The sequence below is a fragment of the Ursus maritimus genome, unplaced genomic scaffold, assembly GCF_017311325.1.
Source record: "Ursus maritimus isolate PB19 unplaced genomic scaffold, ASM1731132v1 scaffold_16, whole genome shotgun sequence".
NCBI classification, from domain to species: domain Eukaryota; kingdom Metazoa; phylum Chordata; class Mammalia; order Carnivora; family Ursidae; genus Ursus; species Ursus maritimus.
The window spans coordinates 15,592,136-15,604,741 of NW_024424008.1; the positions used below are offsets into that span (position 1 = coordinate 15,592,136).

Sequence of the window (12,606 nt, forward strand, 5' to 3'; positions counted from 1 at the left end):
ATTATTATTTCTAATACTATCATTCTAGCAATTACGAGTTCCAGAGGTGGCAGCTGACTCGGTGTCCAGTTGACTGGTAGGAGGTCACAGAACACCACCAACAAGGAACAGCTGAGGATGCTCAAGGCCCTGCAGCCCAGGCTGGTCCCTGCAGGCAGGACGGTCCCTCTGCTTGGCAGGCCCTCCCTCCCGGTGCCTTCTGGCAGGCAGCCCTACCCGCACCCATGCCATCATCTCCCACAGACACATCCAGGCGGCTCCCAAGGCTCCTGAGATGTGAGGAAAAGCTGCTGCCAGCTCCTGGAGTGTGAGAACAGTGGAAATCTTTCAGCACTGATGGGCGGATTTCAAAGCTTGTTTCTAAAAATGGCTGTTAATAGGTTTTTTTTCCACACCATCTATATCTGTGCCTGCTTTATCAGGTGGCAACAGCATTACTATTCACCGTCCTGTGACCTGAAGAGATCTTACTAGTCAAAACAAATAATCATGGGGTGGAAAAGACCAAAAATAAAAGAGATAAGAAAGGAGAGCACGACATGAGGGTAAGCTTTCTGTCACATGCTTTGTCTTCATGATGGTGTTACTGAGGAGGAAAACACAAGACCTGAAATGAAGGTGGGAGTCAGGACAGGTCTGTTCTTCAGAAATGGACACCCAAGGAGAGAAGCGGGAACAGTACCAGCAGGTGGTTAGGTTTGCAACATATGACGATGTTCAGTAGCAAAGCATCTCCATCCTGTGGAGAGACTCGAAGGCCTGCCACGTAAGTCGTCGAGGCTGATTCAGGCACTGTTTTAGCAGGGCAGGCAAAGTCAGCAGGTCTAAGGGACACAGACACCATCTAAGAAGGGCCAGGGTCACCCTCCTCAACTCACTTCCTGAGCAGGCCGTCTGGGCCTCTGAAACCTTACCTGTAAAATTGCGGTAACGTGTTGGGATATTGTCTGCTCAAAGACGGAGGGCTGGACAAGATGACTTATTAATAGTCTTTGGAAGAATGCTCATCCTGAGTCCTAACAGAGGGAGGATGCTCATTTAAAATATTTTTAATGCAAGTATTAATTAATTACCCACAGCCAAGTGTATGGAGACGGTAGGATTCTCTTAGACTCCCTGCCCAGTCTGGTTGCCAGCTCGGTGAAGTACGCCATGCCCGATTTAGGTGGATTTGAAGCTACATTTTAACTTTTATGCTAAACTTCCATGACTTACATTCTCTTGTCTTCCTGTCTTGATACCATAATCTCATGAGACTGAGAGTGCTATAGTGATAGACAGAAAGACAGAGTCATGATACGTAGACAGACTGGCCGATAAACAGATCAGCTAAATTTAGATTTGTTTTTCAGAGTCAGTTTTTAAAACCATGATTAGGATGTGCCAAAATGTTAGGAAAAAGTCCTAGGATTCCTGCAGGGTATGACGGTGGCCACTCCCTTCAACCCTAGTTTCAACTTCCATTAAGTACCAGCTCTTCAAATGGCCCTTGAGTTTGCTGCTGCTACAGACATTTTTATTCACGTTTCTTTCAGACAAACATCTAGAACACCCAGCTTAAGCTCCATCAAGTACAGAGAAATTATCGTGTCTCCACCCAACATGCCTCTTCCCTGACTCACTCCTCTGCCAAAATTGGAGGTATCCATGCCAATGGAAAATGAGTTTGGATCTCCCGATCGTCCCTTCTCCTTGGGACTGGATGCTCTAAGAGGGCAGGTCCACAGCCTACAGTGTGATGCGTTGGGTTAGGAATGGAGCAGAAGCTTCAGAGACATGGACTGTCTGAGAATTAACTGAGCACTTACAATGTGTTTGACATACATTATTTCATTTAATCATTAGAGCACCCTGTGAAGTAGGTATATTTTATTATCATCCCCATTCCCAGATGAGAAACTGAGGCTTGGAGAAATGAAGTGGCCTTCCCAAGGTCCCAAATCCAGTGAATGAGAGCTGGAGCTGGAACCTTGGGTGTTTCTGACTCTGAATCCCTAGATGGTAGCCTGTGTGCTCTGTCGCATACCGCCTGGTCACAGGCCATGGCCCTGGGAGGCCACATGCAATCGATTTGAGCTATGTTCCTTCAACCTCCAAAACCCTTTAACCTGCTGTTGGTTATAGCAGGTCTAAATCTAACGTCTTTAAAACAGTCTCAAGGACGAGAATAAATAATCTCATCATAAAGGTGTTGTTCTTTAGACGAGGTGCGTCTGACACAGAATCAGAGCAGGAGACTCTCTTAAAGCAATGGATTTCCAAAACTTCTATGACCAGAATAAAAGATTTCCCTTGGCTTTCAAAATCCTCCAAGTCTCATGGAGAATCTAAATATAATTTATATTGTCACCATCTTTTTAGAAGAGATAGCAGATGGGGTTGTATATTATCCATCTTCACCTTAGTGGTTTCTGATCTGTCCGGGAGGGAAGGGGAAAGGGATTCATGTAACCAATTGTTATTGGTACACTACAAAGAAGCCATTGTGGCTGGCCATGCGATGCTTCAGACGTGGTCCTGGCTCTGAAGATGACATCAAGATGGGGACAATCGTGCATACTATGAATGTACACTGAGACCAAACGTGGAACAGAGTCATGACTACCTAAGCTAAATGCCAAAGGAGTGGAAAGAATGAAGGAGTCACTTCCATGTGGCTCATCAAGGAAGGCGGTGTGGCAGAGGTGGCCCCGGAGAGCACAAGTACCTATGCGCCTCCCATTACACGGACCTCCTGAATTGAACTTCCTGCCCACTAACTGGTTCCACCATCACCCCTCTTACACTATAGGCTCCTTGAAAGCCAAAGAAGTGTTGTATTCACCACTGGGTTTCCACTGCCTAAAAAAGAATAGATACAGAGCAAATGTTGATTGAATAAATTTGATAAACAAACGAGTCCTGGGAGAATCACACACACTTAAAGGGTGTAGAGAAGGCATCCAGTGATCCTTAAAGTCCTCTCCAACTCCTAGAGTCTGATCTAACAGAGCCGGTGGAAGTGCTAACAGTCCGTCAGAGGCCCACGACAGGGAATGGCCCAGAGCATCAGACTCCACGCGCCAGTCTCAAGCAAGAGAGCACATGCACCCCAGAAGTGGTTGTTCGTCATAGTGGGGGAGGACGTGGACCTACAACCAGGTGGCCTAGGTTCAAGACCCAACTCTGCCACAATGACCTTGGGCGAGTTAGCTAACCAACCAACCACTTTGTGCCTCAGTTTCCTCATCTGTAATATAACAGTGTACGTCACAACATCGTGGTATTATATGAAATGAGTTACTGCATAGAAACTGCTTAGAACCATTCTGGCACACTATAGGTTCAAAAAAAAATGCTAGATGATATCATTATTACTTGAATTCCCTCCATAAGGCATTTCCTAGGGAAGGAAATTCGGTATGGTAGGAATCTGGCTTGGAAAACTCACCACCTCCTTCAGAAACCAGAGAAAGGGGGAATAGGGATGATCTGTGAATGGAGACCCAGCTCCATTTTAGATGTGAAGGCACTTTCTCCTTTCTCCTCCTTTCTCCTATTGGGAAAGTCATGGGACCCCTCAGTAACTCAGGAGGGATGTGAACTCATGTAGACAGTAGCTCCCTCCTTCTGTTTTCTGAGAGAGCAAAGCAAAACAAAACAAAGGAACTAGCGGAGTCTGCCCCCTCCAGCGTCCACACCTCAGGGGAGGATGTTTCAGGATGAGTGGTGCTACGGGCATCATGTAGCTCTGCTACCCAACAATGGCACAGAATCCAGACAAAATGCTTTAAAACAGTAATATTCTCAAGTTGCAAATCATTCAATTCAATTCTATAGTCCCTCCAGCTTTCAGCAAAACTTTTAAAAGCAAATGCAGCTTTGATTTTCTCTTTTTCAAGTTCCTCAAAGCTGACAGTCTTTCAATAAAAAAATCCCTCTCCTCAAATGACTGGGTACATTTTACTCTTTACTGTGTCCTTTTGGTTGGAGCTGTGTTGTAAGCAGGCTGCCAGGCAACCATTTGGGTACAGAATGAATGCATGCTTTTAACCGCTGACCTCAGCACCCCAACAGGAGGGTATCCCTCAGATTTTCATCGCACCGTCATAGAGCATCTTTTGTGCTCTGCATCAGAGAGGCAGTCGGACACCACCCCAAAGGATTTCCCAATGTACTTCTACACATCGAAGTGAAGGTCTGGAAGCGGACCATAGTCCATATCTTCACAAGCAAAAGTGCTGCACATTAGTGATCCCTTTGCAAGGCCCATATGAATGAAAGGCCTTTTTCTCCCCTCTCGCTGCAAAACTGGCATTTGGAAAGAACAGGGTAGAAGATAAAAGAAACCTTTGGTAGAAATGACAAAAATGCAAAGTAAAATAAAGCCATAACCTCAGAGCTTACAACAGTCCCAGAGGACCAAGACAGGCTGGAAATGGAGAGACTGGGGATAAGCGTGAGAAAAGTATCCACAGACACTTCACCTTGACAGCCCAGAGTTAGATTGGCTTAGATGCCAGCTGGCCCAAGTCTGAGACAGGCAACATGTATTTCTGTAGGGTATATGTCCTCCGGTGTCGCTATTTCCATGATCTAGATTGTGCTGTTTACAATCATTTTAGAACAGGTGGCAAGGTTCCGGTGTTAAATTTTATTACATGAAAATAAACATACTGCCTTTAGAAGATAACTATTTTATGGAGTTTCCACTGAATACAAATGTCACCTGTGTGAGACACGTGAACTTCCAAAAGTTGGTCTTAATGTTATTTACTTGGCCCTGGTGATCTACAATCCAGATAGAGGTGAGCCTAGGAATATCAGCACTGCATAGGGGGGCCCTGGGGGAGGAGAAGCACCAGAGTGAAAGACGGGGGCTTTAGTGAAAAGGAAGGTGAAGGGAAGGGATGAGAGGAAGGAGCCTTGGCAAACGTGTCTCTGAATGACTCACTCATCCAGTAACTGTTTACTGAGGGCCAAATATGGGCCAGGCACTGTTCTGAGTACCTTGGATACATCAATGAACAAATAAGACAAAAACGCCTGCCCAAACGGAGCTTACATTAGAGTGGGGAAACACAAACAATAAACAAGAGATATATTCGGTAAGGTAATTAAATAATGCATTAGGAAGTATCAGGTACCGGGCGGGGGGGGGGGAGTAGACCACATTAAGGAGGACCAAGAAAACTGCAGGACATTCACAAGTGCGTCTGGTGGGTCAGAGTGGGTCTCGCTGAGAAAGGCAGAAGCCTTGAAGAAGGTGAAGGAGTTAACCATGTGGCTATCGAGGGGACGTGTGTCCAAGGAAGGGGGAACAGCCAGTGCAAAGACTTGAGGCAGGAGCATGCTTAGAGTGTGTGAGGAACAGCGAGGAGGCCAGCTGGTTTGGGCAGTGAGTGAGGCTGAGCAGTAGCAAAGATGAGGTCGGGGGGGGGGGTGTGTGTCAAATCAGGCAAGGTATTCTGAGGACTCTGACTTTGTGGGGTTTGAGCAGAAGAGTGACATGGTCAAACAGTTTTAAAAGGATCACGCTGGCTATTGTGTGCAGAATAAACATGAGGAGCTCAGGGGGAAGCAAGGCAGCAGCCAGGAGGCCCCTGCAGTTACCCAACCAAGAAATGTTGGTGGCTTAGGTCAGGGTGGGACCCATGGTGAGCAGAGGTTGATTCCAAACCTAGTCCAAAAACAGAGTGACAGAACTATTTGGGGGACTGGACATGGGGTCTGAAGGAAAGAGAGTGGTTGAGGATGTGTGCCAGGTTTTAGCATCCCAAGATGTGATTATGAGAGTTGGAAGGAAGACGATGGGAAGGTGGCAGACCAAAGAGGAGGCTCCTGCAAAATTTAGACGTGAGATGTTGAAGGAGTGAACAGGGCCGGTAGTAGTAGGGATGTAGAGAAAAGGATGGATTTTAAAGTTTGGGGTAAAATTGACAGTAAAAACATTAAAATTTCAGAGAAGCATTTTGTGGCAGATTCCCCAATATCCAGTCTCTCTTTCCTTAATGGTGTAGGAATTTAACTGCACATATGGATTCCTGGCTAAAGATTACATTTCCCAGGTTCTCTCTCAGCTAGCTGTAGCCTATGACCAAGACCTGGCCAGTTGACCATGAGTGGAAATGATACCTGCAATGTTCAGATTGTGCCCTCAAAAGGCATTTCCCTTCCCTCTGTTTCTGCGTGGAACTGGCGGCAGAGGGTAGGGCCTCTTGGACCATGAAACATAAGATGCACACTGAGGATGGAAAGCAACAATGTCAAGCCACACACTGACCTGCAATTGTCTACCCAGACTTGTTGATAAGAAAGAAACACACTTCTGTCCTGTTTAAGCCTCCATATTGGGGTTTGCTTCCTTACAGCTGCCTAAACTTTAGCCAAACTAATACAAGTTCTGTTAGCCATTCCAAGCACAAAGCCCTAACTCCAAATGCTATCAATCCCATGAAGCCAGAACAGTAGTCAACAAGGTAGGATTTAATTCCAACCTGCCTCTGCTTGTTTGTTGTTAAAATATTGGAACAATATTTGAGCTTCAGTGCCTTGAGTCACTGTACAAGAGGCTCCAGTGTAGAGTGAACTGATGCTTAATGGAAATAGTGTTGACTTAGTAACCCATTGCTTCTCTGTTAGTTAGGGGGGCCCAATTCAACATCTTGTCTGAAACAGAGGTCTCAAGAAGACCCATTATGCTGTCTGCTTTGGGGGCAGAAAACAGCGTCACCAAAAAACTTCTAGATCCCTGTACCACCCAGCCACCATCTCCTGATTGATCGATGAGCCAAGTGTGGGACAGACTCCTCTCATGCAAAGGAGGCAAGATCAAGTTCTAAGTTGGCACCAAATAAAAACACATACTTTAACCAAAGTCAAGTCCTTGCTGTGTGAGAATCTAATGACTCACCACTGCACACAGAAGAGATGGAGCTGAAACTCTTGCCACCTCAGAAGTGCAGCCAATGCTGCAGTGCTGGCCACTGGAGCTTTACTCGTTCAGTAACCTCCAGGCACCAGGTCCGCATAGGAAGGTGATCATCTACAGGGCCCTGCAGCTCTGAGGCCCCACTGCATGAAATGCACTTGTGCGTAATCACAGTGATCTAAGTACCATTCTTACTTTTCTTTCCTTGACTATCAAGCTCAAGAGAAAAAAACTGCAGAGAAGCAGGTAAAGGAGTAGTGGAAGGCAAAAATCATTGTTGGCATGTGGGTCAAAGAAGAAGGTTGATGCACTCTGAGAAATAACAGACTCCTTCAGTGAAATGCCCTTAAGTCTGGGGAGATAAGGCCCAAGTAAGTATATTTCCTCCAAACAGGCCATAGGTAGGCATTTTTCTAGACAATGAGAGCATCAGGCTAACTGTAAAGTAGTGGCACTAAGATTAATAAAGTTGAGAGCAAAGGGGTCATGACTTGAGGTCATTTAAAGAGCAAATATTCATTGAACATCTCAAATCAGACATAGAGAATATCATGTGTCAAAACTGAGTCTGTCTGAATGGTGTCCAGGGTCCAGTGAGGAAGACACCCCAACCAGCCCTTATAACAGGGTGCTCAGGGCCAAAAGGAAACAAACACAGAGCAATAAGATAAATGGAGGGGGACTCAAATCTTGTTTCAGGAGTAGGGAACAGGACAGCCCTTCCCAAGAGAGGTTACAGGTATTTGAGGCCAGAAATGGTTTGAAGGCCCATTTGCTACCTGAATAGAATGGGGATGATACCCACCTATGAAGATGAAATGGAGTTCATCATTGACTATTTAATGTAAGTAAAATATGGCTGATATCTTGTAATACATAATCAAAGATCTGCTCTGTTGCCACAGTCAACATGGATAATAGAAGAGGTCCTATGTAAATCTGAGAAGAAAGGTAATAGTGGAAAAGGAAATAGAAATTGGTGTACCGGTGCATTTGCATGGCTTAGAAAACGCAGACTCCTGCAGGGAACGCGGAATCATCTAGTTACAATTCCCAGATGTAAATGGGAAATGTCATCGCTGTTCACTGGCCTGAAAATCAGGAGGTCAGCTGCTCTGCAACCCATGACAGTCTCTGTGGGGCTACTTCTCAGTCTGTTCTTTCCTCAAACTGAGATGTTAAAGGAGATTGATTTTCAAAAGCTTTTTTTTTTTTTACAAAAATCCACAGTGAAAATTGGCATTTCACATGGTGACTTAATACTTTTTTAAGTTTAATGCATTTGCTGTTTTTAAATTCTATTCTAACCCATTTTTTTTAATTAAAATGCTGGTAAGATCCACTAAGTTCATGTCCCACAATTTGTGACCTATAATCTGAAAACTTCCAGACTAGATCTTCTCTAAGGGCCCCTCTGACCCCAGCTCTGCGAAGTGTCCGCATAATCATCTGGTATTTCACTTACAGTTTTCAAAATGATTTCATAGGCATCTCCCATGATCCTTACAGTAGTGGTGTGACATGGGCGGAGCGGCCTCTCAGCTCATCACAGATCACACAGTGAGATTATGACAGAGTTGGAACCAGACCCAGTCATTATAGAACAGTAGTGATGCTTGGCTTGTTCAGCAGCTCCTCTTCTCCCAGAAAATGCCACCTCCCAACAACGCTCTGCCCTCAAGCTTCTTAAATACCTCTCCTGACCTATCTAAAGTGGGATACCCAGATGTCCATCGACAGGTGAATGGATAAAGAAGACACACTGGAATATTACTCAGCCATCAAAAAGAATGAAATCTTGCCATTTGCAATGACGTGGATGGAACTAGAGAGTATTATGCTAAGCCAAATAAGTCAGTTAGAGAAAGACCAATACCATATGATTTCATTCATACATGGAATTTAAGAAACAAAACAGATGAACATAGGGGAAGGGAAGACAAAATAAAATAAGATAAAAACAGAGAGGGAGGCAAACCATGAGACTCTTAACTCTAGGGAACAAATTTAGGGTTGCTGGAGGGGAGGTGGGTGGGTAACTGGGTGAAGGGCATTAAGGAGGGCACCTGATGTAATGAGCACTAGGTGCTATATGCAACTGATGAATCACTAAATTCTACCCCTGAAACTAATCATACAGTATATGCTAAATACATTGAATTTTAATTTAAAAAAAATTTTTAAAAACATAAAGTGGGATACAAATCTAGTGAACACATTCCCTATGCTATACTTTACACCCCCACGACTTATTTATTTTATAACTGGAAATTTGCTCCTCTTAATCTCCTTCACCTATTTCACCCATCCCCCCACCTCTCTCGCCTCTGGCAACAACCACACCTGAAACTAATATATTGTATGTCAACTATACGTCAGTTAAAAAAATAAGGGTGTTATACACAAGTAATGAATCATGGAACTTTACAGCAAAAACTAGGGATGTACTGTATGGTGACTAACATAATATAATAAAAAATATTATTATAAAAAAATAAGGTTTAAAATTAAAAAGAATCTAGTAAGCACATTCCAAGAATGTAATGCTGATGTTCTTGTTCATGGCCTTGCTAGATCCTTCAGGAACTACCCTATGCTAGCCACAAATACATGAAACTCAGCCCCTGCCCTAGAGGAGCTCACAGTCTAGCAGAAAATAATCCACCCACAGACCCGCCCTCTAAGTGCAGTTCCCTTCCAAGCTGCCGTTCTCTTATTTTCTCAGTGATAACCTCAGTTGTTCTGTTTAACTCAGCAAGTCTCCCCAGGTGGCTGATGGAAAGAGCCAAGCCTCAAGCCTTCCCTGGAGACAGTCTCGGAGTGCTGGAGGTCAGTGGGCCAGCAAGAGAGGGACGCTCCAGAGGGAAGTGAAGGGTGTCCTCAGCAGCTCCCTGCACTGCTGCTCCCTCCACTGCTCTGCTCCTGCCCTCCCCAGGGGTGAACAGGAATGCCATCAGGCTCCCTCTGCATCACCCCAGATACCCGCCTCACCTCAGACCAGCATCAACTGACTTCAGGGACATACAAAAAATCTCGAACATTACGAAAGGGTCAGGTCCCCTAGATTTACAGACAACGTCCCATTTATACTATTTAGGAGGAAAAAAATTATATCAGAGACAAGGGAAGAGTGCTTTCAAGGAGCCATAAACTTAGGGCTAAAAAAGAAGACATTCCTTTTTTCTTTTCTTTCTTTTTTTTTTTAGCTAGTTCTAAAGCAGTAAGTGCTGATTGATAATATGCCAGTACTTCTAAGGCAAGCATTGTCAAAACGTCTGGAGTCTGTAGTGGGAATTTATTGTTTTGCTTTCCAGTACCAATGCTTCTTTGTCTGATGACAGGACACTGACTTGCTGTGGAGAAAACACATCCCCTTACTCTAAACCAATTGAAGTGGTCCTACCTTAAACTTTATCTTTAATTTCAGGGGTGAGCCCTGACTGGCTTAAGTTACAGTAATTGGTTTGAGAATAGGAAGGGAATTCAATCAGAGTTGATGAGGCATCCTCCCCTCCCAAAGAAAGTGTCTTTCTATCCTTGCACAGTGTCATGTGAGAAAAGGAGATAGGAGATAATGCCAGCATTGAGGTGAAAGACTCCACTGGCTGGAGCCTGAGGATGCAGCTGCCATTGCAGAAGCAGAACAGAAAGCCAGAGAGAAGATGCATCCTTAGAGATGCCATCTGGACCGCTGGGTCAAGCCTTGCCTGCAGCCCTTCCTCTAGATATTTAGTTAAAGAAGGCTTTTGTTTGCTTAAGCCAATTTGAGTTGAGTTTTCTAACATTTGCTACCAAAGCAACTACAATTCATAAGACACCTGAAGTATCCCAAAATAGAAATACACAAAGGACTTAAAGTCTCTTTTGGGGGGAGCAGGGAGTAGACCGATAAGCAGAGGTTGAAAGATTTTTTTTTTCCTTAGCTTCTTCTATTACTTCTGTAGGAAATAATCCCAACACTTAGCATCGGTATAATTGTTCCTATTTCTCAAAAACACCTTTCCCACATGTATTTCCTCACTTGAATTTCATAATCCTGAGTCAAAGAAATTATTAAAATTTTTTTATTTTATAGTAATTACCTATTTATCAAGCACTCTATATAGTTTAAAATATTATTCCTAATTCATTTAATTGTCACAATAACCAGATGAGGTAGGAATGGTGGTTCTGTCATAATATCCATTTTAGGCAGGAGAAAGTTACCTTGAATATCTACCTGAAAGTAGATATTAAATGAGATGTCCAAGTTAATTTGAGGAGGTGTCGGGAGACATGCCTCACATCCAGGTCTCTGGTTTCCAGGGTTTTAACTCCAGTAATACTGAACTCTACTCCCAGAATCTTAAGCACCACGTTCTGGATTCCAATAGCAGGGCCAGAACTAACTATAACTAGCTGGTGACCTTGAGCTAGTTCCCTTTGCTTTGTTTTCTCATATGTAAAAGGAGAGGTTTGAATTAGGATTTCTGATGCCCCATCAAGGGCTAAAAGTTCTGTAATTCTAGCCTTTCTCCCCCCCACCCAGCTCTCAAAATAATCTTTATCTCAGAATAATAATTACAACCTTAGCTGACATTTGTTCTCACTGGGTGTCAGGTACTGTGCTAAGAACTCTGCCTCCATTTTCTCTTTAAATCTCACAACACGCCGGGGACAACTGTCTCTCATTTACAGATAAGAAAACGTGGACTTGACAGAGGTTAAATGAACTACCCACGACCAACAGAATTAGTAAGCCTCAGAGGGAGCTCTGACCACAGGTCGGACTGGCCAAGAGGACCTTAACCCAGTCTTTGTTGTTCTTGTGGAAGAAATAAGGCCCCCTGCATTGCTGGTCACCTCTTTCCACGCAGAAGGCAGGGGAGGGGGAAAAAAAAGGCAAACCGACTAACATCAAGCCTCTGCAAGGCAAAAATGGAAAACCGCTGGAAGGGCGCCTGGGAGGATCCAGCCCAGACCCAGGGGGCGGGGCGCCCCTCCCGCCAGCCACAGGATAGCGGCTTGGGCCACCCTACCCTCCGGGACCGTTACCTTGTTGAGATGTGGGTTCCTGGTGACATCGTATCCACGCTTCTTCAGGGGCACGGGGCGAGCCGGGCCGGATTTGGAGTGGCAGCCTCGGGCGGGCGCGGAGGGTTTCCAGCGTGGGACGCCGCCGCAGGCCTGGCCCCGCAGGAGCGCCAGCCGCGCGCCACTGCCCAGCGCGGCGCCCATGGTCCTTGCGCAGACCTGGCACCGGGGAGAAACCAAGGTCAGGGGCGCCTGACGGCCAACCAGGAGCCACGCGCGCCGCAGGGCACCGAGTCTGAGTCGGGGACGCGTCTTCGGGGAGAGGGCAGGGGGTCCTAAAGGTGAAAAGCACCAGTTCCCCGCCCCTCCTTGGCGGCCACCTGCGCGGCTCTCCCGGCTAGCCTGCGGTGCGCAGGCCTAGCCAAGCCCCCGGCAAAGCGAAAGCAAGCCCAGGAAGCAGATCCGGTGCGGGTGACCGCCCGCGCCACCCCCGCTCCCATTCCTGCGAGGAAGAGGCAACTGCGTGGCCGAGGGCCCCCGAACCTCCAACCTCGCTCCGTGGCTCGCCTCGATGCCTCCTTCCCCAGCCCACCTGTGCTGCGCCCAGAGCTGATGTCGCAGGCGGGGCGAGGCGCTGCGGACCGATGTTCCCCTCCTGCCAATGGCTGCACCGCACCCGCGGC

The 12,606-nt window shown here is 45.8% G+C and overlaps 1 protein-coding gene across 1 annotated transcript in view; it reads right to left on the reverse strand.

Annotated features, from left to right (window-relative positions):
* The window catches only part of ME3 (malic enzyme 3), a 204,266-nt gene extending 191,699 nt beyond the window's left edge, over positions 1-12,567 (reverse strand). Inside the window, exon 1 of the mRNA XM_040630945.1 lies at positions 11,945-12,567. Coding sequence (XP_040486879.1) covers positions 11,945-12,127 — 183 coding nt within the window. The 5' untranslated portion in view covers positions 12,128-12,567. The remainder of the gene's footprint in view (positions 1-11,944) is intronic.
* Between the last annotated feature and the right edge of the window lie 39 nt (positions 12,568-12,606).